The sequence below is a fragment of the Gracilinanus agilis genome, chromosome 1 (assembly GCF_016433145.1).
Source record: "Gracilinanus agilis isolate LMUSP501 chromosome 1, AgileGrace, whole genome shotgun sequence".
Taxonomy (NCBI): Eukaryota; Metazoa; Chordata; class Mammalia; order Didelphimorphia; family Didelphidae; genus Gracilinanus; species Gracilinanus agilis.
This window is the reverse complement of record NC_058130.1, coordinates 702536257-702561352: the sequence shown is the minus strand read 5'-3', so window position 1 is coordinate 702561352 and position 25096 is coordinate 702536257. Positions and strand designations below refer to the sequence as shown.

Below are 25096 nucleotides of genomic sequence, written 5' to 3'. Positions count from 1 at the left end.
TTTTCATTTTTTTTTGTTTCCTGATGTTTCATGGATTTGTTAACTTATATTAGCTCAATTCTAATTTTTAGGAAGTTATTTTCTTCCTTGAGTTTTTAAAATTTCCTTTCCCATTTGGCCAATCCTTCTCTTTAAAGAGTCATATTTCCAAGGTGGAAAAGAGTATTTGTGGTTGTTCACAGACAAGGCCACAGCCTGGAAGAATATTAAACACATCTTTCCTTACATTATACCACCTAGGAAGAATTAAAAACTTATAGGTGTCCAGAACTAGCTCTGAAGGCAGCTGCACAAAGAACCTGGGGCTTGGAACAGTGCTCCCTTCGCAACAGGAATAGAGCCCAATTTTAAATAGTTTTTCAGTTAAAAGAAAAGAAAAAGACTGGAAAATAAGCACAACAAAAAAAGAAACAACATAAAAAGTTATTTTGGTGTCAGGGAAGGCAAAAATACAAACTCAGAAGAAGAAAAAAGTAAATACTCCTGCATCCAAAGCCTCTTAAGAGAAATATGAATTGCTTTCAGGGCCAAAAAGAATTAATGAAGGAGCTCAAAAAGGATTTTAAAAAATTAATAAGAGAGGGAGAAGGAAAGCTGGGAAAAGAAATGAGAGTAATACAGAAAAATCATGAAAAAAGAGCTAACAACTTGATAAAGGAAACCCACCAAAATACTAAAGAAATTAATACTTTAAAAAACAGAATAGGCCAATTGGTAAAAGAGGCACATAAATCCAAAGAAGAAAAGAACTTGACCAAATGGAAAAAGAGGTACAAAAATTCACTGAGGAAAAGAAATTTTGAAAAAGGTAGAATTGGTCAAAAGTAAAAGGAAGCACCTTACTCAAGAAAATCATGCCTTAAAAATTAGAATTGGGCAAATGACAGCTAATGACTCCATGAGATGTCAAGAAATAATCACACAAAGTCAAGAGAATGAAAAACTAGAAGAAAATGTGTAATATCTCATTAGAAAAACAACTGACCTGGAAAATAAATTCGGGAGAAATAATCTAAGAATTATTAGACTACTTGAATACCATGATCAAAATTTAAGTCTTATCTTTCAAGAAATTATCAAGGAAAATGCCTTGATCTTCTAGAGCCAGAGGGTCAAATAAAAATTGAAAGAATGCACTGATCACCTCTTAAAAGAAATCCCAAAAGGACAACTCCCAGGAATATTAGAGTCAACTTCCAGAACTCCCAAGTCAATGGGAAAATATTCCAAACAGCTAAAAAGAAATAATCCAAAATCAGGATAACACAAGATTTAGCTCCTGCTTTAAAGGACCAGAGGGCTTGGAAGATGATATTCCTGAGGGCAAAAGAGCTAGAACTTCAACCAAGAATCACTTACCCAGCAACACTGAGCATAATGCTTCTCAGGGAGTGGGGATTAACTGAAATAGAGGTCTTCAAACATTACTGATAAAAAGACCAGAGCTGGATGGAATTTTTGATTTCCAAAAAAAGGCAAGACTCGAGAGAAGCATGAACAGGAAAGAGAAATCAAAAGACATTCAGTAAAACTAAATAGTCAATTGGGTATAGAAATCTATCTTACTGTACAGGAAAGTAGGAGGAGAAGGGGATAAATGAAATGGGGTTGAAGCTGATAGAAAAGAAGGTAAATGGGGGAGATGGTGGTCAGAAACTAATCATGGGGAAATAGGATGGAACATAATATACAGTAGTCATAATGGGTGCAAAATTTTTTTACAAGTCTCTAATAAAGGCCTCATATCTCAAATACAAAGAGAAATTAATAGAATGAATAAGAATACAAATTTTTTCTCCAATTGATGAATGGTAAAGTATGTGAATAGGCAATTCTCAGACAAAGTAATTAAACCTTTCTAAAATCATGTGGGAAAGTGCCATAAATCATTATTAATTAGGGAAATGCAAATTAAAATAACTCTGAGGTACCACTCCATACCTATCAAATTGCCTATTAAGACAGAAAAGGAAAATGACAAAATTTGGAGGGAATATGGGAAAATTGAGACACTAATGCATTGCTAAGTAAGTTGTGAACTGATTCTCAATCATTCTGGAAAGCAATTTGGACCTCTTCCCCAAAGGACTATAAAACAGAACACATTCTTTGACCCAGCAATTCCATTACTAGTTTTGTATCCCAATGAGATAAAAAAGAGTGGAAGAACATATGTATTTAAAATTATTTAAACTTAAATTTAAATTTAAAAATTAATTTAAAATTAAATTTAAAATTAAAAATATATAAAGCAGCTCTTTTTGTAGAGGAAAATAATTGGAAAGTGAGGAGATATCTATCAATTGGGGAATGTCTCGGTAAGTTTTGTTATATGATTAGGAATACTATTGTGCTATAAGAAATGATGAGCTGGATGAAATCAGAAAAAAACTGGAAAAATGGATGTGAACTGAAGCAGAGTGAAGTAAATAGAACCAGGAGAACATTGTATAAGGTGGTAGGAATACCATACAATGAACAACTGTGAATAACTTAGCTATTCTTATCAGTACAATGATCCAAAACAATCCCAAAGGTCTCATGCTAAAAAGTGCTATCTGCTTACAGAGAAAGAACTGGTGGAGGAGGAATCCAGACCAAAACAAACTGTTTTCACTTTCAATTTTTGTTCAAGTTTCCTTCCACAGAAAAAGATTAATATGAAAAAATGTTTTACATGATTGCATGTGAAAAATCTATATGAGATTGTTTATCATCTGTGTGAGGAAAGTTACCTCTATCCCATTTTATGTAACAGATGGCATCTGTAATGCAGGATTGATGCAAGATCTCTTGCATTTGCAAAATCACTTGAGTCAATTCTGGCAGTTAGGGCAAGGGAATGTTGACCCAGCAAATCCCTGGTCTCAAGAAAAGACGGTTGGAGCTGGGACTATAAATATCCCTGGAGAACCAACCTGGGGGCTGATTTCCTTGACCTCTCCCAGACATCCAGCTACCCCCTGGACTTCCCTTTGGGCCCCAGGAGGAGGGACTTGGTGGGAGGTGGAACATGGGAAAAATTAGTTAGCTTAACCTAGCCAGAACACCCCTAAACCAAATTATTACCCTCATTTATCAAGCTGGTTGACCTCTCTACATCAGGGCAGTGGAATTTATCCCTGGTTGAGGGGCTGGTTTCCTCAGCCTGATCTTACCTTCTGGGACCCTCTGCCAGCACTGGCCATTCACCCATAGCAACAGCTTTTCCAGACCTTAACTCTCTTCTCTCAGTCTACCCTTGTGTTTAATAAACCCCTTGGCCTGATTCTGAGAGTTTCAGTGATTCATTTATATTATCAACCAGGGCCAGGTGCTGAGGAGAAGGAAGATAGTTATCACTTGTTTCCTGAGGGGCTAGACCAGGCATCCATTTTATTCAGTTCACTTCCTGTGGGCTTCCAGTTTCTCACCAGCAAGGAGAGCTCCTCCCTCCTCACCTTAAAGGAGCCTACAGACAGCAGGGAAACTGACTGGTCATCTCAGTTCCGGACCTCACATCCCTGGCTGTCCCAAATCAACAAATATTAGTTATAGACTCCCTGGCCCAGGAGACTTACTGGTACCACCAGCCCCCCTATTTTAAGCCTGTAGAGCCCCTATTATTATACATCCCCTGATGACAGTCTAAGTGTCCAGCATCAGCCTAAATGTCTGGTGTCAGCCCTAGCATCTGTGACATCCCCTGGTGTCTGTCCAAATGTTGATGTGCACAGATGCTACCGAGAGAGGAACTAGTTGAATTTAAAAGGTGAATTAGGGAAGAAAAACCCTCTCTGGCTTTAGGAATGGAGATAGATCAGATGTAGTATTTGGGTACTGTGGTAAGAGTATAGGCCAAAAGCCAGCTAAACTGAGTCTCTATACTAATCCTTATTTTAGAGCAGCCTACCTCCACCTCTTCTCTATCATCCCTCACTTTATCCTTATTAATAAACCATTAAAATCTATAGCTAGATTCCCCATTTTTATCTTAAAACATCTCAAGGTAGTGGTGGAAGGAGGGTAGAAGGAAGAGAATTCAAGACTCAACATTCTTTGAAAAATGTTGTAAACTGCTGTTATAACTATTGTTGTAACTATTATTATCAAGTCCTTAGCACTTGGTCCTTTCAAGCCTGCTGTGAAGTTCCTAGCCCTAGAGCAAATAGCTCACAGTGCTCAGTCCAGAAACCCATCAGCAGAGGTGACAGAATCAGCAGTTTTCAGAACTTCCAGTCTACAGGTGAAAAAAAAGACTGGAAAAATAAGCAAACAGCAAAAGAAATATCTAACTATAGAAAATGTTTATGGGGACAAAGAACAAGGCACAGATTCAGTAGGAGACAATGAGAACAAAGCAACCGTAGGTAAAACTTTGAAGAAAAATGAGAATTTGTCTCAGGTGCTAGAAGAACTCAAAAAGGAATTCAAAAATCAAATACAAGTAGAAGAAAAATGGGAAAAAGAAATGAAAGTAATAAAAAAGAAAATAACAGCTTAAAAAGCAAAACTGATCAAGTGGGAAGAGGCACAAAAATCCAATGAAGAAAAGAATTCCATGAAAAGTAGAATGGACTAAATATAAAAAGAGGATCAAAAGATCATGGAAGAAAATCAGTCCTTAAAAATTAGAATTGGGAAAATAGAAGCTAATGGCTTCATGAGACATCAAGAAACAATAAAACAAAATCAAAAGAATGAAAAAAATAAAAGAAAATATTAAATATCTCATAAAAAACAACTGGTTTGGAAAATAGATCCAGGAAAAATAATCTAAGAATTATTAGACTACCTGAAGTTATGATCAAAACAAACAAAAATCCTAGACATCATATTATAAGAAATTATCAAAGAAAACTGCCCTGATACTCTTGAACAAGAGGGTAAAATAGAAAATGAAAGAATCCATATTCTTTGCAATAAACTCCCAATGACAACTCCCAGGAATGTTATAGACAAGTTCAAGAGCTCCCAGGCCAAGGAGAAAATAGCCAGGAGTAGCCAGAAAGAAATAATACAAATATCATGGAGCCCCAGTCAAGATTACACAGGAGCTCAGCTTCTACACTGAAGGATTATAAGGCTTGGAATATGATATTCTGGAAGGCAGGGGAACTGGGTTTACAACCAAGAATCACCTATTCATCAAAACTGACTATATTATTTCAGGGGAAAATATGATCATTTAAAAAATGGATTTCTAAGCATTCCTAAAGAAAATACCAGACTTAAACAGAAAACCCGATGTCCAAATACAAAATTCAAAAATTAAGGGACTCAATAAGGTCAAATTGTTTATATTCCTCCATGGAAAGATATCTGCAATTCTTAAATTTTTTTTTCCATTATCAGAGTAGTTAGAAGTATACATAAACAGAGGGTATGGTAGTAAGCAGTTTAGGATGATATGGGGGAAAAAATCAATAAGTGAAAAAGAGTATTGCACGGAGAGAAATTGGAAGATAGAGGTAAAATGTGGTAAATTATATCACATAGAGGCACAAGGGGGAAAAAACTATTATAGTGGAGGGTAGGATGAGGGTGGTGATGGGTAATACTTAAACCTTATCTTCATTGGAATTGGCTTGGAGAGGGAATAATAGTCAGACTCAGTGGGGTATAGAATCCTCTCTTACCTTTTTATGGAAACTGACATATTGGCCAATCTGATAAGTGTGAGGTGGTATTTCTCTAATCAAGAGTGACTTAGATCACTTGACCCCCATTGCCTACCCTTACCAATCTTCCACCTATAAGTCAATACACAGAAGTTAAGGGTTTAAAATTAAAAAAAAAAAAAAAAAGAGTGACTTAGAGGCGACAATTAGGTGACTCAACAGATTGAGAGCCAGGCCTGCAAACAGGAGGTCCTGCATTCAAATCTGGTCTCAGATACTTCCTAGCTATGTGACCTTTTAGGCACTTAACCACCATTGCCTAGCCCTTACTATTTTTCTGCCTAAGAACACAGTATTGACTTTAAGATGGAAGGTAAGAGTTTTTTATTTTTTATTTTTTTAAATTTAATTTATTTAAAGTTGTTTTTTATTTTAATGATTTGGAGCATTTTTATGACTATAAATAGCTTTGATTTCTTCATCTGAAAACTGCCTATTGACCATTTATCAATTGGAGAATGACATTTTTTATAAATTTGTCTCATTTCTCTATGTATTTGAGAAATGAGATCTTTAGGTGATCTCCTATTAAATAAGGGTGGGGTGGGGTGGGGTGGTGTTTGAAGAAAAGGAATGTGAGAAGTGAGTATGGCCAAACACATAAGTAGTGATGGTAGCAAGAAGAGTGAAAAAGAAAGACTAGATGGAAGTAATAGTGCTTATCATGCCCCATCTACTCCAGGATCTGGTGGCAAGATGAAGGTGACCCTGGCCTCTCAATGGGATGCCAATGCCAGAAGAGCACAAACTAACAAATCTGACCTGATTGCAGAGGCACATGACAGACTGCATCAGAAGATTAGCCTGCCTGGAGGGCCATACATTGATTTTTTTTTTTAAATATAGCAACTCACAATGACCACATACCCAAACATGGATGATTTGGAATCTAAACTTAACAGTGGGAATATCCACACTAAAAGTCAGTCATAATGCCTTAAAACCATCTTCCTTGATAACTTTTATAAGAAGACTAAGCCTCAGTAGAGGCCAAGAAGGAAGAAAATTTTCTCTGTCTCATTCACTGAGTCACACATCATTTTGTACCTTCCAGTATATTAATTTGTCAACCCGGGGGGGAAGGGAGGAGAGGGTCAAAGGGAAGGAAATCTATTGTTTTGAAACCTGCCCTGCTTTGTGATAGGATTCCTATCCTCAAGTCTGCCTAGCATATAGGTTCTTCATAAAATGTTTGTGGAATTTGGACCCTAGAAAATAGATGAGAAAACATCTGTCTCATTTACTCACTTTCTTTCTTGCTCTCCCTTTTCCTCTCTTTTCCTCTCTCCTTCTCCACTCCCACCCCAAGGTAGGAAAATAGATGAGAAAAATCTCACTCATTTGCTCTCTCTCTTGCTCTCCTTCTTTCCCTCTCACTCCCTCTTGGGAACTGAATAAAAAAAATCTCAAAATGTTAGAACTAGAAAAGATCTCAATGGCTATTCAGTTCAATCTGTAGTGGACCAAAAGAATCCCCATGATAAGGAGCCAGACAAGAGGTCATCTAGCTTTCATTTGAAACTCTGTTGTACAGGGGTACCCTTATCTCCTACAAGGCAGCCCATTCCACTTATTCCATTGTGGGAAGTTTTTCCTTAACTTTCCTTAACTTCAAGCCTAAATTTGCCATCTTGATTCTTGTTCTTCTTTCTGGGGCTACATAGAGCAAGCCTAATTCCTTTTCTACATGCCAGCCCTTCAAATACTTGACAGCTATTATAAAGTGGTCTAAAGTCAGCTTCATTTATATATTTACAATATCACATATATTATATGATATGTCATGTATATATATGTGTATTATTGGTAATACCATGGACTAGGTGATTGGCTTCTGACAGAAATTTCTCACTTCTAAGGCTAGGAAGTCAAAAGTAGCTGGATTTCAAACCAAGGTCCCTTTAACTCCAGGACTCTACCTATACCATGCCATCTAACCTCTCTCATCCTTGGGTTGCAGTGTTAAAGTCATTGCATCATCATAGGTTTATAACTAGAAGAGAACCTTCCCTGCATGAACAGCTAACAGTGTGAACGATGTCTAATTTTTCATCTCCAGTGAGGCCCCACAAGTGGAGATGATTGTATTCTAGAAAAAGGTAGAGGAATAGTAGAGAAAGAAGGCACTGTGGTTCACCCAAATACGTTTAACAAAGGAAGTTATAGTTTTGTTCTCTAGGGATTTTTTAAAAAATCTATATGGAATGAGGGGAAAGATGTTTGTTAAGTGCCTACTTAGAAAAGTTTTTCAGTCTAAAACTTCCATTATCATCATCATTATCATTCTCTATCATAAGTTGTTCTGCATTCATTATTTGGAGCCTTGAAGGAGTCTTGTGAGACAGGTAGTAAAGATCATTGTCCCATTTTACAAGAGAAAATACTGAGGCCCAGAGAGGTGAAGTAACTCACCCAAGGTCATTCTGCCAATCAGTGATACAAGTAGGACTTGAAACTTTGTTTCCTGACACCAAGTCTATCATTCTTTTCATTAACCCCCAGGTGACCCAACAAGACAAAGAAAATATTACCAAAAAAAAAATAATAAATAGGTAGTTTTGATTGCATTAAATTAAAAGGTTTTTACACAAACAAAACCAATGCAACCATGATTGGAAGGGAAACAACAAATTTGGAAAAAAATTTTAGCAAGTGTCTCTGACAAAAGCCTTGTTTCTCAAATATATAGAGAACTGAGTCAAATTTATAAGAATAAAAGCATTCCCCATTTGAAAAATGGTCAAAGGATATAAACAGGTAGTTCTCAGAGGAAGACATTAAAACTATCTATAATTATATGAAAAAGATGCTTCAAGTCACTATTGATTAGAGTAATTCAAATTAAAACAACTAAATTTAAATGTGTTTATTTTACTTTATTTTTTATTTAGTTATATTTATTTAAATATCATTATTTAAAAGTCAAAAAGATTACTCCCTTGGGAGCTCTGTTGCCACCACCTAGTTCCACCACCAATGTTTCATCCATGTGGGCTCCTGGCCAGCCTCTACCCCTGTGTCATGGATCTCTCTTTCTGAACTCCTAAGTTTCCTTGGGTTGGAAGGATGTCTCACTCCAACTTTTTGTTGGTTCTAAACTCCAGAATTCAATTTTAAAGTTATTTGAGGAGAATGTTGAGAGGTCTCAGCTGAGTACTTTCTCTACTCTGCCATCTTGGCCCTGCCCCTGGAAGTCCTCTAACTGGATATTTTTTAAAATCTGCTAGTTACAGCCCCCAGCTGTTTGCTTTGGTTATTAAATGTACAGAGTGATAAAAGGAAAGGGAAAAACATCCCACTTCATAAAAGGAGAGGAAATTATTTTCCTTAACAAAAAACTGATAAGAACCTTAAGAAAGATGGAGAAAAAGAAAAAGAAAGTTTTCATAATTTATCAAAATTTACATTAATCATTTCTGGGGTTTACAATGGTAACATGAAAGGAAGCATTTTTGCCTAGCTTTCCCAGCATACCTTCTCTACAATGACCTAGAAAACATTAGTTTGAATTGTGATTGGGAAAGTCAAGAGGAAGTGATAGAGAATCATTTTACCACTCCAAAACAATTTGGGGAGACAGAAGTTTGTAGATATTGGGGATGGGGCCTAAGGTAACATAGGAGGGAGCATTACAGCACCCTGGGAGGAAAAGAGGGCCAAGGTAGACACTGGAGCAGGAAGTACCAGAACAGAAAGAGATCCTAGGGGATCCCTGGGTATAGGAATCAATGCCAATGGTACCCTTTTGGCCATTAACCAATTCTGGATCAGAGAATCAGGGTAGAGAGGAATAATCACGAGCCTGAATCAAAGCTGAGTCCTGAGCAAAGAATAAATCCAGAAATGTAGCTGTGTGGCTCTGATCTCAAGATCTGATCAGTAACCAGTTCTAATCCAGCATGTAAGCATATCATGGAATAACCACAGCAGATATCCCAGACCAAAGAGGAGCTAGCAGTTCAATTGCTCCAAACCTGCAGAATCTGAAACACACACAAACCAACAAACCCAAACCTATATCCGGAATTTGCAGAGTTCAGATCAGGAAGGTGTTGGACAATTCTCTCCATTTTGGGAGATTACATCATTTGGGAACACCAAAAACTTGTAAGCTGCCAGATAGCTATAAAAGCAACAGAAGGATGCAAGCCATACATTCCCCTCAGAAGTGTGCAGAGCCCAGGACTAACAAATTCTGCAATCAAGAAAGAGGCTGAAAGAATCAGCAAATAAAAAAAGAAAATGACCATAAAGAACTATTATGGCAACAAGGAAGCTCAAGACACAAACACAGAAGAAGATAATAACTTGAAAATATCTACAAATAAATCCTCAAAATAAAAATGCAGCTTAGACATAAATCTTAATAAGAATTTCTAGCAAAGTTAAAGAATTTTCTAAAAGGAATGAAGACTTAAAAAAAAAACAAACAACAGCAAGAGATAGAAAAAAATGCAAATTAAAACACTGAGATACCACCATACACCTATCAGATTGGCCAATATGACAGTAAAGGATCTAAATGTCCACAGGAAGTTTAGATCAGGGACCTAAAAATTAGTTCAAGGACTCCCAAATTTCCAATACCACAATGCCCATAGCACCTCAGTGTTTGATAAACCCAAAGATCTAAGCTTTTGGGGAAAGAACTCATTATTTGACAAAAACTGCTGGGAAAACTGGAAAACAGTATGACAGAAACTAAGCACAGACAAACATTTCACACCATATAGTAGGATAAAGCCAAAATGAGTACTTGATCTAGAAATAAATGGTGAGATTATTAACAAATTATATAGTTTACTTGTCAGACTTATGGATAAGGGAAGAATGTATGACCTAACAAGACACAGAGAACATTGTAAGAGGAGAAACTAGATATTTAAGGTATGGTTGCCAGAAATCAGATTAACTCGATTTCAAATTAAAATAGACCCAAGTCAGGATGGCTTTTATGGAAATTTATTTATAATTAGGAAGGTTGAAGGTAGGGAAGTTGAGAGAGGGAAACTGGCCCAGACCAGAGGTCAGGACCAGGTAAGAAATTTAGAGGCCCAGCAGAGGGGCACAGAGGTTAATTAAACAAGGCTTCTAGCCACAAGGCCTTTTACAATTAGAGAGGCAAGAGAGGCCTCCCTGAGGGTAGAGTCTCCAGAAAAGCCAAGGGAGGAGAAAGGAAGTCAGCCTAACTTACCCACGTGACAATTCAGAGGGAAGTAGTCAGAGGTCCCACCAGAGATCCTTCTACACCAAGTTCAAGGCACCAACCTCTCTCCACAAGAATTTTTAAATTTAAAAGATAGCATCTTTCATACTTCCTGCATTCACCTCCAATTTCAAGTGGACAAATGGCAGCCTCAAAACTGTTTTGGATTGCCCAAAGGGCAGTCCCTTGTTTTTGATTTGTTACTTACTATCACGTCTGGGTAACAGACCTTCCCCTCCCCACTTAATTCTAAATTGGGTGGGGTGACATTATTTGTGATGGCTAGAGTCTAAATGATGAATGAGGATGAGCTAATTCCATTTACACAACATAAAAAATGAAATGGATAATTTTAAGCACATTAAAATTAAAAAGATTTCAATCAAACAAAACCAATGCAAACCAAGGTTAAAAGGAAAACAACAAATATGAGGAAATTTTTGTAGCAAGTATCTCTGACAAAAGCCTTATTTTCTCAAATATATAGTGAGCTGAGTCAAATTTATAAGAAATGGGGGCAGCTGGTAGCTCAGTGGATTGAGAGTCAGGCCTAGAGATGGGAGGTCCTAGGTTCAAATTTGACCTCAGACACTTCCCAGCTGTGTGACCCTGGGCAAGTCACTTGACCCCCATTGCCCACCCTTACCACTCTTCCACCTAAGAGCCAATACACAGAAGTTGAAGGTTTTTTAAAAAATTTATAAGAAATGTAAAGCATTCTCTAATTGAAGATTAGACAAGGATGTAAACAAGCAGTTCTCAGAGAAATTAAAACTATCCATAGTCATATGAAAAAATTCTCTAAATCACCACTGGTTAGATAAATGCAAATTAAAACAGTTCTAAGATACCACCTCATATCCACCAGGTTAGCTAACATGACCAAAAACAAAAATGATAAATGTTGGAGAGGATGTGGGAAAATTGGGACACAAATACACTGCTAGTGGAATATAAACAGATATAACTATTCTAGAGAGTATGGAACCAGACGTAAAGGGTCACAAAATTACACATACCCCTTGACCCAGCAATATCACTACTGGGTCTATATCTCAAAGATATCAGAGATAAGGGAAAAGGACCTATCTGAACAAAAATAGTTTTAGCAGCTTTTTGTGGTGGCAAAGAACTGGAAAATGAGGAGTTGTCCATCATTTGGGAATGGCTGAACAAGTTGTGGTAGCTGGTTGTAATGAATTACTATAGTGTCATAAGAAATGACAACAACATGAGTTCAGGAAAACCTGGAGAGACTTATATAAACTAATGCAAAGTGAAGTGAGCCAAACCAGGAGAACACTGTATACAGTATAGACTGTATACAATTTATATAACAGTATATGGTAACGGAAATACAACCAATATCAATGATCAGCTGTGAAGAACTAAACCATTATTAGCAAAGCAAGTTTCCAAAATAACCACAAGAGATTCATGATAAAATTGTTATCCACAGCCCAAAAAAGGAATTGTTAAGACAGTTTGCAGATCAAAGCATGCCATCTTCCACTTTATTCCTTCATGAGATTTTTATTATATGTGTGCTATGTGTCTTCTGTCATGGTATGAGCAATATGGAAATGTGAGTTGCATGAAAGTACTGGTGTTACTTATATCAGACTATTTACCACCTGGAGAGGAAACTGGTCAAAGAAAGGGAAAAAGAAAATCTGAATCCTAAAATGTCAGAAAACAATTATCAAAAATTGTGTCTATATTTAACTGAAAAAATATTTAAGTTATAAGATGTAAAAAAAAAAAACCCAACACCTAAACAAAAGAGAACTAAAAGATAAGAAAAGAGAACTAACAGTTTGGGGAAAGAGGTACAAAACCTCACTGAAGAAAAAGAACTTCTTGAAAATCAGAATTGGCCAAATAGAAGCTAATGTCCAGGAAATAATAAGAAATAAAGCTGAAAGTCTTAAAAAAAAAATAGAAAAAAAAGTGAAATATATTATATGAAAAACAACTGACCTGGAAAGCAGATGAAGAAGAGATAATTTAAGAATACCAGTCTCTTTGGAAGCCATGAACAACAACAAAAAAGAGCCTTGGCATTGCATTTCAAGAAACTAAAAAACTGCTATGCTATCTTCAAATCACAGGGGAAAGTAGAAGTTGAAAGAATCCACTGGTCACTTCCTGAAACCCCAAAATGAAAACTCCCAGGAATATTGTAGCTAAAATCTAGAGCTCCACTGTCAAGGAAAAAATACTGCAAACCTACCTTACAAAAATAAGCATAATATTATAAGGGAAAAAATCCAGAAGACCTGGATATGATTCTATTAGGCTTGGAGGATCTCAAAAGAAGAATGTGTTTTTCATGGGGCGAAAAATTCAACCATGAAGCTGAAAAGGAGATTAGAGATGGCAGGTTGCCCTTTTTTATTTTTTTTTTTTAGCATGGGGTTCTTCTGACATTGCTGCTCCTCCCTGTCCAGTCCTATAGTGCCTCTTCTCTCCCCTGCATTTTATGGGTTATTTTATGGCTACTTTATTAGTAAAAATGCATTTAATCAAAATTAATGTTTTGTTATAAGTAACTATGCAAAAAAAAGTGTATTTTCAACAATCTCTAGCAAATGATTTGCTTTTGATGGTCTTGGGAAACTAACCCTTTATTTCCCATAGGTTCTAATGTATCAACATTCCTGTTTTTTACTCTTGCACCAGTTTTTGGGAACATTGAGCATTGACTGTAATTATAAAACATTTTTTATACAAATAAAGGAAGAAATGTTAATTGCTCATGAGTAGGCTGAGTAAATAGAGTAAAAATGACATTACTATGTAAATTAATTAATTAATTTAGTGCCATACCAAGCAAACTTCCATAGGACTACTGTATAGACCAAGAAAAAATATTAACAAAACTCATCTGAAGGAACAAAAGGTCAAGGTACCTCTCAACAGCAAAACCAGACCCTATAGAATTTCCCCGAAGGGTGCAAAGCATGCCCCACAAACACTCCGCTTTTCGCTGTCAGAGAGGTAGATACCGACCTCAGCCAATCAGATATGAGGGCTCAAAGGGCCATTCCAATGACGGTAAGGAATGACGTATCCAACCTCCTACCTAGACAAAAGGAGTGCATTAAATGAGAGGCGAATGAGGACGGAGCGGAAGGATAAAGAATGTTCTCTAATACAAGCCAATCCTCAAAAAGAACAGGACCACATTAGCCAATCCTCGGAGCCTGGGGATGGACCTCTAGAGCAAAGAATGAAGAAAATGTAGAGGAACCGCTGGGAGGCGAAGATCTAGCAAGCCAATCAGCGACGGGCGAAGGGTACCGGAAGGGCCAATCGGAGTGCGCGAGGGGGCGGAGCCGGTGAGGCAGTTGACGGCGGTTGGCGGCGGTTGGTCTTCGTGGTCTGGATCTACCAGAGCTCATGTTCTCCATCTGCCACGGAGGGCAATGGCGGGAGCGGCAGCCGCTGCGGCTACTGCAGCAGCTGTAGCCGCAGCTACGGCGGCATCGTCAACGAAAGTGTCAGCGTCTGCCCCACACCTAACTGCGTCTTCGCCGTTTCCATCGGCGACCACCATTCCTACCACGGCATCCTCAGTGTCTCAAATGCCTTGGTCGCCGGAAGGCCCGATGCAAATCGGTTTCGTGGGTGCAGGTCGCATGGCCGAAGCTATCGCAATGGGCATGATCGTGTCAGGTAATGATCTCAGGGCTAGGGCTGGAGACGGGAGAGAGACGGAGATTCCTCCATGTCTTCCCAACCCCCACCCCACTCGTCACGCACCACGCCTTGACTTTCCCTTCCCCGACCTTGCCCGGCTGGCCTCAGCTGGAGGATCTCAAAATCAGATGACCACAAACTCCATGTGGGCAATGTGACCAGACTTCTCAATTCCCCTACCTTGGGTTAACGAGCTCCACCTCTCAAAGCTGTTCGTCTCATCTTGAGACATTCTTAATCACAGAATCTCAAATTGGAAGAAACTTCACAACCCGAATCTGAACAAGTGGGAAGCTACGCACTGTAGGGCAGCCCAATTTACTTTTGGACAGCGTCTTTTGGTTGCTAGGAAGTTAAAATTAAGGTCGAGGCCAGATTATTACCTCTTCAGTTTCTACCTAATTTCTCTCAGCCCCGACCTCTGTTTAAGTGAAAAAAGCCTAACCTCTTCCTTCAGAAAGTCCTCTAAATATTAGGAGGTAACTATTATGTTCCCTATAATTTTATTCTTTTCTAGTCCCCCCCCCAAAAAAGAATTCCCATTCTCATAAACTAAAGATCCTCCTGGCATGATTTGAAGGAATGCCACAATCTTAATTACCTCCTTCTGGACAATTTGTCCAAAAATGTAACTCCCACAATTCCACAACTGAACACTTTATTTCAGATGTGATGTGCCCACATCTGCAATACTTGTCCTGGACTTGTACTTGTACGGTATAGTGGAACTATCATTTCCCTAGCCCAGTATCAAACTAGCCTTTTTGTTGTTTTGTTATTGAAGGCCTCTCATACTACAATCCCCAAAATGAAATAATCTGAGCCTTCAACAAGGTTACATCTCTACACAAGATTTATGTAGATAAGCAAATAAGAGATAATTTGAAAAGGGAGAACACTAATAATGGAGTGGAGGAGGATCAAAGAAAGACTTCTTGAAATGTATAGTCAGAGCCAAACCTTAAGGAAACTAGAAACTCTTAAGAGATGAGCTGAAAAGAGATGGAGGAAAGCTATGCAATGACATAGAACTGGGAAAACTTGTGCCAAGTTAGGAGTAGTTGTTTAGCTAGAATGTTAGTATATAAAAGGAAATGGTAAGTCTGGAAAATAGATTGAAGCTAGATTGTGGAGGACCTTAAATACCAGCCTAAGGAGTTTGTATTTATAATACTAGGGAACCTCTGAATATTTTTGAATAAGAAAATGATATATGGTAATATCCATATTTTCAGAATATTAAATCTGTCAGCTTTGTGGAAGATAGATTAGAGAGGGGAAAGTCTGGAAGCAGACCAGTTAGGTAGGAACCATTTGTTTAAAGAGAAGGGGACATGTGTTAAAGGTATAGAGGTAGAATCCATAAGACTTTGAAACTGATTTTATTTTGAAATAGGGGGAATGAATGAGGGAGAGAAAAGGGGTAGTAACACTTTCTGAGTGCCTGGAAGCACTCAAGAGAGAGACTAGGACTGGATATAAAGATTTCAGAACCATCTGCATAAAGATGATAATGGAACCCATGGGAATTGTAATATCACATTTTTAAATCAACTTGCATTCAACTCCCCCAAATCTTTTATAGATGAACTACTCTCTAACCATACCCTATCTTATACTTGTAAAGATTATTTTTCAAACCCAACATTTATTCATGTTAAACAGCATCTTTTAAAATCCTACGAAGTGGGGGGCAGCTGGGTAGCTCAGTGGATTGAGAACCAGGCCTAGAGACGGGAGGTCCTAGGTTCAAATCAGGCCTCAGACACTTCCTAGCTGTGTGACCCTGGGCAAGTCACTTGACCCCCATTGCCTACCCTTACCACTCTTCTGCCTTGGAGCCAATACATAGTATTGACTCCAAGACGGAAGGTAAGAGTTAAAAAGAAAGAAAAAAAAAATCCTACGAAGTGAACTAATAAGATAAAATGTAATGTAAATGAAGAAAGATGGGAAGACACTCCCAACCTACCCCTTTGCGGAGGTTGTTTGGAGGTGCCCAGTTGTTACACATTGCACAGGTTTTCAGACTTGTTCAGTTTATCAATCAATTGTGACAAAAAAGCACTATTTGTCATTTGGAGTGTCTCTCTGTAATGGGGAAGGGAAAGGATACTTTGGAGTAACTATGTTGTTATAAGAAACAACATCAATAGAAATTTTAAAGATATTTATTGAACCCTATTATGGGTAAAGTATCAAGAGCTATCTTGAGAAAATTTAAAGCATAGGAGATTCTTGTTCATATTCTCTAGGAGCTAGCTCTTATAGTCTCCTTGGGGAGACAATATCTAAACAAATAAAAAAGTTAAATCAGTAAAATTAAGAATTTTTTAGTGGTTTAGAATTTCCAAAATGCTTTCCAATATTACTTATGTCTGTGAAGTACATATAAATGGTATCCCCTTTTTACATTTGATAGATCACCTGACTTGCGTGTAGTTACAAGTAGTTGGTTATGAATAAAAATTAATCTTGGAAGACTTTATACTAAATTTATAAGTATTAGCAAAGAGAAAGAAAGAAAGTTTCCAGTCTATCTAACTTAAAAAGTTCCCAGCCAAGTTATTTATACTCCATCAGGTCCTAGACTCTCCATGGGCCCTGGTCCATTTCACAGTCAGGGGACCCAGCTACCCATATGGTCAGGCCAGACAAATTAAAGCCAACTGAGGAGTGGCCTTGGGTCCAGGAAGGGACCAGAGCCCAAAAGACCAAGTGCCCAGATTCTCAGCCTGGCATGGTCCAGCCCAACCTGTAGCTTGTCAGAGATGACTTAAATAGATAAGTATGTGGACAGCTGAAGGAGAGCTCCTTTCACCAGCCCAAAACATGGCAGAGAGTGAGCTTGATTCGCATGCTAGCTTTTCCACCTCAGTCTTAACCTTCCCCCAAGATCCTCCAGTTGGCCAAGGTTTTATCTCAAACCCCATACATCACATCCTCTGACTTGCACTGTTCAGGGATCTTGCCTGCCATGCTGGCAAATTAAGATACATGATTCTGTGACACCTGCTTATTGTTGTGACTCTTCCAAGATTGGACTGGGTTAGAGGATCCCCAGAAGTTTATTCTCACAGTAGTAGAGCTGAGATTCAAACCTGGGTCTTGTGGCTTCTAAGGCTACTAATGCTCTTTCCATCCTATCACATTACAGCATTTGGACACACTAAAGAAGCAGCAATGTTAATCTGGCTTGAGTCAAACTGAATCTAATTTAATATTTCTGCAACATTTTAAGGTTCTTAAAAGTGCTTTGCTTACAAAAACCTTGTGAAGTAGGTAGCATAGAAATCATTGCCTTCATTTTACATATAATGCAAACAAGACCCAAAGAGAAGTGATTTACTTGAGGTCACAAAGCTAGTGGATTTCAATCAGGCTTCAAATACAAAGCACTTAATTCTCAAATCCAGAGCTTTTCCCACCATACTAGATTGCTTTAGCCATTGTTACAAGGCATTATTTCCAGTATTAAGCATCTACTACATATATGTGTGTGTATGCAAAGCACAGAGTTAGGATACCAAGACCATACAATTCCCAATAGGGATCTTACAGTCTCTTCGATCTTACAGTCTCTTCAGAGAAGCAGCAAAGGAAAAAAAAAAGAATAAACAATAGTATATAATTTGAGGAACCACTTATTTATTTTAAAGAGAGTTGTGGAATGGAAAGACATTTGGCCTCAGGTTCAAGAAGATCTGAGTTCAAGTCTTGGCTCAAATATATACTGGCTTTGTGGTTCTAGGCAATTCACTGATCTCTCAATGCTTCAGGCAACTAAGACTCTTTAAGTGTAGGAACAGATTTTGATCTACATAGGGAGGAGTTTCGATACTGGAAATTCCCTCTCCCATTGAAATCACAGGGGTAGTCAGACCAAAATACAAAGATGCAAAGACCCTCTCCTAAGTCATTCAGAGTACCTTTTGGTCCTCTTTCTTTCTCAATGGGGAAAATGTCAAATTGTGATTGGCATCAGGCAGGCCACTTCCACTCATCTGTAAAATGGGGAGAAAGTGGTAACCTTCAACTTTCCAGGCCAAAATATGTTTGTTTGTTTTTTTAAAAGATAAATTGTACTAGCAACTGGCATTTTTTAGTCTAAGTTTATAATTATATTTTAGTTTTTAAAATGGCAGCTATTTTTTTCTTTCTCCCACTCCTCCCATTGGAAAAAAAAGAAAAAACATGTGAAAACAAAAACATATTCCCATATTGACCAGCAGGTGGCATTCTGTGAGGGTTTAGAACAGGATTCTCATTTAACCCTTTTTTGTGTCTTGCAATCCTTTAGCAGGCTGGTGAAGCCTTAACTAAACTCCTTTTCAGAATGTTTTTAAATGAATAAAACAAAATATGCAGAATTACAAAGGAAGCCAGTTATGTTGAGCTGTAACAAAATATTTCTTAAAAACCAAGTTCAGGGGAAGGTACGTTGTTTAGTGGACAGAAAGCCAGGCCTAGAGATGGGAGGCCTCATGTACTTCCTAGCTGTGTTTTAACCCCACTTGCTGTACATACCCCTTACCGTTCTTCTGCCTTGGAACTGATACTCAGTACCAATTCTAAGACGGTAAGAGGAAAGAAGGAAGGAGAGAGAGAAGGAGAAAGGAGAGAAATTCTTGGGACCTCCATTGAAAAAACTGAATATTGTCCCTGTTACCGGAGGAAACAGGCTAGTGGTAGGGATTTTTCAGTAATTACCTTATAAGCTTTCTTGACTCTGAGTCAATGCTTCTCGGAGCCTTACCCCAGGCCCATATGACAAAAATCACATAATTTTTGGAGGTGGATGGAATTCCCTCGTTTTAATCTTTTTTTAAAAAAACACTCATTGGAAGATAGGTGCTCTAAGAATCCCCATTTCTGTAGATGAGGACCCTTAAAATAGATTTAATGACTTGTCCTTGGTCATATGGCTGGCAAGTGTCAGAGGCTTGACTCAAACCCAGGCTTCCTAGGCACTATACTCTCTCCACCATTCACATTGATTTCCCCAACTCCCTCATTTTGAATAGAAGGAAATGGGTCAAGCCAGGGAAAGCATCTTGCCAGTTAGTTGGCAAGAACTGAACTAAAAAGTCTTATAGAGTCTCTCTTAACAGTGCTTCAGAGCCCACCCTGCCTCACCGCTCTCTTCTCTGTCCTTAATTCTTTCTCTAGGAAAAGTGGAAGCTAACAATATCTTGGCCAGTGCTCCATCAGACAAGAACCTATGGCATTTTCAGGTGAGTTAAGAGCCCTGGGAAAAATAGATAGAGTAGTAGGAAATTGGCTTCATTTGATTTCTTTAACTTAGGACTGGAAATGAGTTCATTGTAGCTCATTCCTAAGCAGAACCACAGGCATTCTGGGGAGTTTGATTTTTATCTTTATTTTTCATCTTTATGTAAAGCCTTGTAATGGAAAGTTGGGTCAGATCTGTAACTGGGAGAAATTTGTTACTGATTTCATGCCAGGGATATCAGAATGCTTGAGAATCATAGTTAATTTCTGTCTTATTAGGGATAAGGGACAGCTAGAAACTTACTACACAGTGCTCTCATTCAAGGAGGTAGTGGCACAGAAATATCTCTTCACTCTATCTACTGGGGACACCTAAGGATCTGTGAATCTAATCTAATTATACTGCATAATCATCTAGTTTAAATTGACCGGTCAGGGATCTCTTTTGTTTTTTTAGCATGGTGTTGTATAGTAGATAGAGTTCTAGACTTGGACTCTGGAAGACCTGGGTTTACTCAACACTGTTACTACCATGGGCAAATTACCTAACCTCTCTGTTTCAGTTTGCTCATCCGTAAAATAGGAATAATAATATCTGTGGCACCTACTGCAAAGGCTTGTTGCTAGGTTTATATAAAAGATCAAACAAGCATTTAGTAAGTACCTACTATATGTAAAGCATTTTGCAAACCTAAAGGCACTATATAAATATATATCAACTGGCTTTTATCTTTGGAATAGAATTTAGGCTGTAAAATAACTCATTCCAACACTGAAGTACTTCAGAACTGCTCCATAGTTTTCTTTGCCACCAAGCCCCACATCCTGCCTGTTGTTCTGGCTGAAATCTCTCCTGCTGTCACCAGGAAGCATGTCATCGTCTCAGTGGCTGCTGGTGTCTCTCTGCACACTCTAGAGAAGGTGAGTGTTCTTAGCCTTTTTTTTCCAACATAGCTTCCTTTCCTTCCTTTCCTCACAGTTTTCTAACATGAAGGTAATAGCGATATGTTTTGGCTTCTCCTTGATTTATGGAAATGGCTTTAGTCCTAGAATGGACTCTGTTCCTCCTGTGTTTTCACCGTTCATGTCTAGCTGCTGACAACTGGATCCAAATCTCCCCCTTTTTCTCTGTTTCCACCTCCTGACCATTTAGAACACAAAACTCAAGTTAATTCAGTTTTTATGTGAGGTATCCAGGCCACAGAAGAGAGAAGGAAGAATCATATCACACTATAATCATAGCAAGGCCTTCCAGTGACTGATTGCTACTGAACTTACAGCCTAGGGGCAGCTACGTGACTTGGAGTATAGAATGCCAAGCCTGAAGATGGGAGGTCCTGGCTTCAAATCTGGCTGCAGACACTTCCTAACTATGTGACCCTGGGCAAGTCACTTAACCCCCATCGCCTAGGCCTTATTGGTCTTCTGCCTTGGAATTGATACACATCTCCTAGGCCTTATTGGCCTTTTGCCTTGAAATTAATATAGTTCTAAGATAAAAGATAAGGGTTCAAAAAAAAAAAAAAAGAAACAAAAAACTTGAAGCCTGGAAAGTTATTCATAATTCATCCCAAAGGTTAGATGGGGCAGAACTATTCTTTGACTTAGCAGGCAGAAAAGGGAAAGCTTGGTTTGGTGTTAAATGCAGTACTTACATGGCACTGCAGGTAAAGAAGCCACAGAGAACAATCCCATTCTGTGGATACTACATTTATGTTGAATTGAAGCTTCTACTTTATGTTTATCATGAGACATCTTGAAATGCACCTGTTTTCTTCCATGGCTATTCAGCAGTGGAGTGGGCTATTTTGGAAAGTATTTTTTGCCTCGTCACTGGAGGTCTATAGGCAGTGGCTAGATAATTGCCTATTAGTAAAGTTGTAGAGGTTGTCAAATATCAGTGGAAGTAGGTGGTTCCTTCCAACCAGAAGAATTTTTTTACAACTCAGTTTGAAAGTTCTCCTGGTGATCTTTATCTTTTCTTTGTAGCTGCTTCCTCCAAGATCGAGAGTGCTCCGGATCATGCCCAATCTACCTTGCAGAGTCCAGGAGGGTGCAGTAGTAATGGCTCGAGGCCGCCATGCTGAGAAGTGTGAAACTGAATACCTGCAAAAACTCTTATCTGTTTGTGGTCTGTGTGAGGAAGTACCAGAGGCCTACATCAACATCCACACAGGCCTCAGTGGCAGTGGTGTAGCCTATGTGAGTGCTGTAGAATCACTATGCCTTCCAATGGTAGGATCTTATATCTTTTTGGATCTGCACCAAACAGGGCTTTCCTTCTGTATATAATAGAATACATTTGATTGAATGTATTCTGTTGAACTACATTTGCCCATGTGATCCATTGATATCAGATTATGTGGGGTGGAGGTGGGGGGGATTTGTTGGCACTATCTAATAGTTTGAAGCTAATCTCTTCCCAAAATTCTGTTTCATAGCTTGTGATGAGAGTCTGGATTTATAAGCCAAAATAACATGGAATTGTGGAAATTAAGGCATGGGTTTGAATCCTGGCTTTAAGACTGTTTTATTTGTATCCCTAATGCCTGGCACATAACAGGATTTTTAATAAATGCTTGCTGAATTGATTTGGGTAATCAGAAGCATTTATTAAGTGCATTCTATGATCCAGGTACTATGCTAAGTTTTAAGAATACAAATAAAAAGAGAAAAACAAGTCAACTCTGGATCTCTCAGTTTCTTCCTCTTGTAACATGAGCAGCTGATGGTAAGTGATCTCGGAGGTCCCCCATGCCTCTAAATCCCATGATCTAATGAGTAGGATGGTCTTTGTAGTGTAATGGCCTTGGCAGACAGATGGCTTACTCTCACAATGAGTTATAACAGGTTATGCCAAAAAGATCTTAAGCTTCTTTTGTGTTGGGTTTTGAAGACTTTGAAATGTTTGCTTTATATAACCATCTATTCCTGTCATGCCTCTGTAGGTTTGCATGTTCTCTGAGGCTCTTGCAGAAGGCGCTATCAAGTTGGGAATGCCGAGTTCCCTGGCTCACCAAATTGCTGCCCAAACACTTCTGGTGAGTTTGTTCTAACAGCTTGCTCAAGATTCAGACAGTAGCCTTTCTGCTTGCCCAAAAGTTGCAGTTCTAGGTCTTACCAAAGTAGTGATGGGCAAGATGATGAGAATGGAGAAAGAAAGAGTAGAGAGTTTGAACAGAAGACATGGAAGGCACCCAGTATACAACACGGTGCCTTCCTTACACATACTAGGAACTTGGCAACTGTATTTAAAATGAATCAAAAGTGGTGAGGGTATAATTGCAAAAATTAGCAGAGATTGAGGCAAAGCCAATGGCTGGCTCATCACTTTGATCAGGGTCTTCCTACCACATTACTCTAACCAGGGTCTCTTCTTATAGGGTGCAGCCAAACTGCTCTTACAAAGTGGACAGCATCCTGCCCAGCTTCGGTCAGAAGTGTGCACCCCTGGGGGAACTACCATCTATGGGCTCCATGCCTTGGAGCAGGGTGGGCTACGGGCTGCTGCAATGAATGCTGTGGAGGCTGCCACCCGCCGGGCACAAGAGCTAACCAAGCAGTAGAGATCCTGAGCACCAGCTATCTCCTTCCCCAGCCTTGCTCCTCCTCCCCTGGAGTTTGTGAGAGCTAATAATGTGGGTGCAGGGAGACCTCCTAGCTGTGAACAGAAACAACCTGCTCAAACCAGCTGGCATCTTTCTTCCCTGGACACAGGCCCCTTTCCTTGAATGTGTACCCTGATCACTCACTCCCTCCCCACACAAAAGGACTCCAGGTTGATCCTCTCCCAGTGCACATTCCAGTGTATTGTACCACTCTGCTCATAGGCTCATAGGTTTTGTGTGGGGCAGAATGAATTTTGCATCAGGATCCCTTCCAAAGGTCTAGTGAAAGAGGATAGTCAGCACTTTTCCATTCCAGTCCCTGCTTTCCCAAGGCCTCTCCTAACATGTAGGGAACAAAAAGATCCCCAAGTTTATACACCAGTTGATTTTACAGATCCAAAGTTTTCTCATCTCAAGGCAAATTGCCCTTAATAAAACTCAATTGGTCTTGTTGTTTGTGCTTTGTTTTGTGTAGGAGCTAAAATTGCTTTGGGCAAGGGAAAGGAGAGGAAATTTTCTTAGTTTCTACCTAGTGGGGCATCTTCTAGAAGGGTTGAGCTCCTTTCTGAATTGGGTCCAGTGGTAGGACCAAGTGACTTCTGACGTCTCTTGCAACTTGGCATTTGCTTTAAATACACATAGCAAGATGGAAAAAGAAATGTAACCTGGGTTGAGGTCCTGACTCTTCCATTTGCTATTAACTGTATGACTTCAGACAAGTTACATCACATGTGTTTCCTTTTCTATAAAATAGGACTAGGTGAACTGTTAAGGTTTCTTTGAGTACTGACTCATTGGAAATTTCATTACCTTGAGTCAAAATATGTCTTTGCAGTGCCCACTCATTTCTCCTAGTTGGATCTCTATTCTAATTTCCCACATTATATTCCAGTATATACTTGGAAGATAACCTTATTCCTCAACCACTTCCATCTTCCAAGTTTAGCTCTAGTTTAGCATTGTCTCTAACCATACTGGTCACCATCTTCTGAATATGCCCTAGTTAATATCCTTCCTGAAATCTATGGGTCTGGACTGAATCTGAATCTAATAATTTAGATAGGGTCTGATCAAGATAGGATACAGCAGAACTGTTAATCATCTAATTATTTTTTTTTAAGTCCTTCCTTACCTTCCGTTTTCGAGTCAATACAGTGTATTGGTTCCAAGGCAGAAAAGTGGTAAGGGCTAGGCAATGGGGGTCAAGTGACTTGCCCAGGGTCACACAGCTGGGAAGTGTCTGAGGCCAGATTTGAGCCTAGGACCTCCCATCTCTAGGCCTGGCTCTCAATCCACCGAGCCACCCACCCAACTGTCCCCCTACTCTTCTCATTTTGAGGCATCTAGTTGGTGTGGTAGATGGAGTACTGAGCTTGGAATCATGAAAAATTCAGTTCAAATTTGGCCTCAGATACCTCTCAGTTCTATAGGCAAATCACTTAATCTGCCTCAATTTCCCCATCTGTGAAATGGGGATAATCCCAGGTTGTGAGGGATTATTAGTTGTGAGAACCAAATGAGATATTTGTAAAGTGCTTAGCACAACTAGCATATAGTTAAGCATTACATAAATGCTGGCCATTTTTTGACCATTATATTAGTCTTAATGTAGCCTAAGTTTGAGTGCAGTGCCAGTTCATTGCTGACTTTTTTTTTTAAAACCCTTACCTTCTGTCTTAGAATCTATA

The 25096-nt window shown here is 38.8% G+C and overlaps 1 protein-coding gene across 2 annotated transcripts; it reads left to right on the top strand.

The window, feature by feature from the left end:
- The first annotated feature begins 14225 nt into the window (after window positions 1-14225).
- On the top strand, window positions 14226-23861 carry PYCR3 (pyrroline-5-carboxylate reductase 3). 2 transcript variants are annotated; one of them, XM_044669449.1, is made up of 6 exons: window positions 14226-14544; window positions 19738-19802; window positions 20542-20721; window positions 21850-22002; window positions 22749-22841; window positions 23184-23861. In XM_044669449.1, the coding sequence occupies exons 1-6, from the start codon at window positions 14295-14297 to the stop codon at window positions 23364-23366; spliced, it is 924 nt and encodes a 307-aa protein (XP_044525384.1). In that variant the 5' UTR covers window positions 14226-14294; the 3' UTR covers window positions 23367-23861. The 2 variants fall into 2 exon arrangements, with proteins under 2 accessions (XP_044525384.1, XP_044525378.1); XM_044669443.1 differs by having other exon boundaries at window positions 21790-22002.
- The last annotated feature ends 1235 nt before the right edge of the window (window positions 23862-25096 follow it).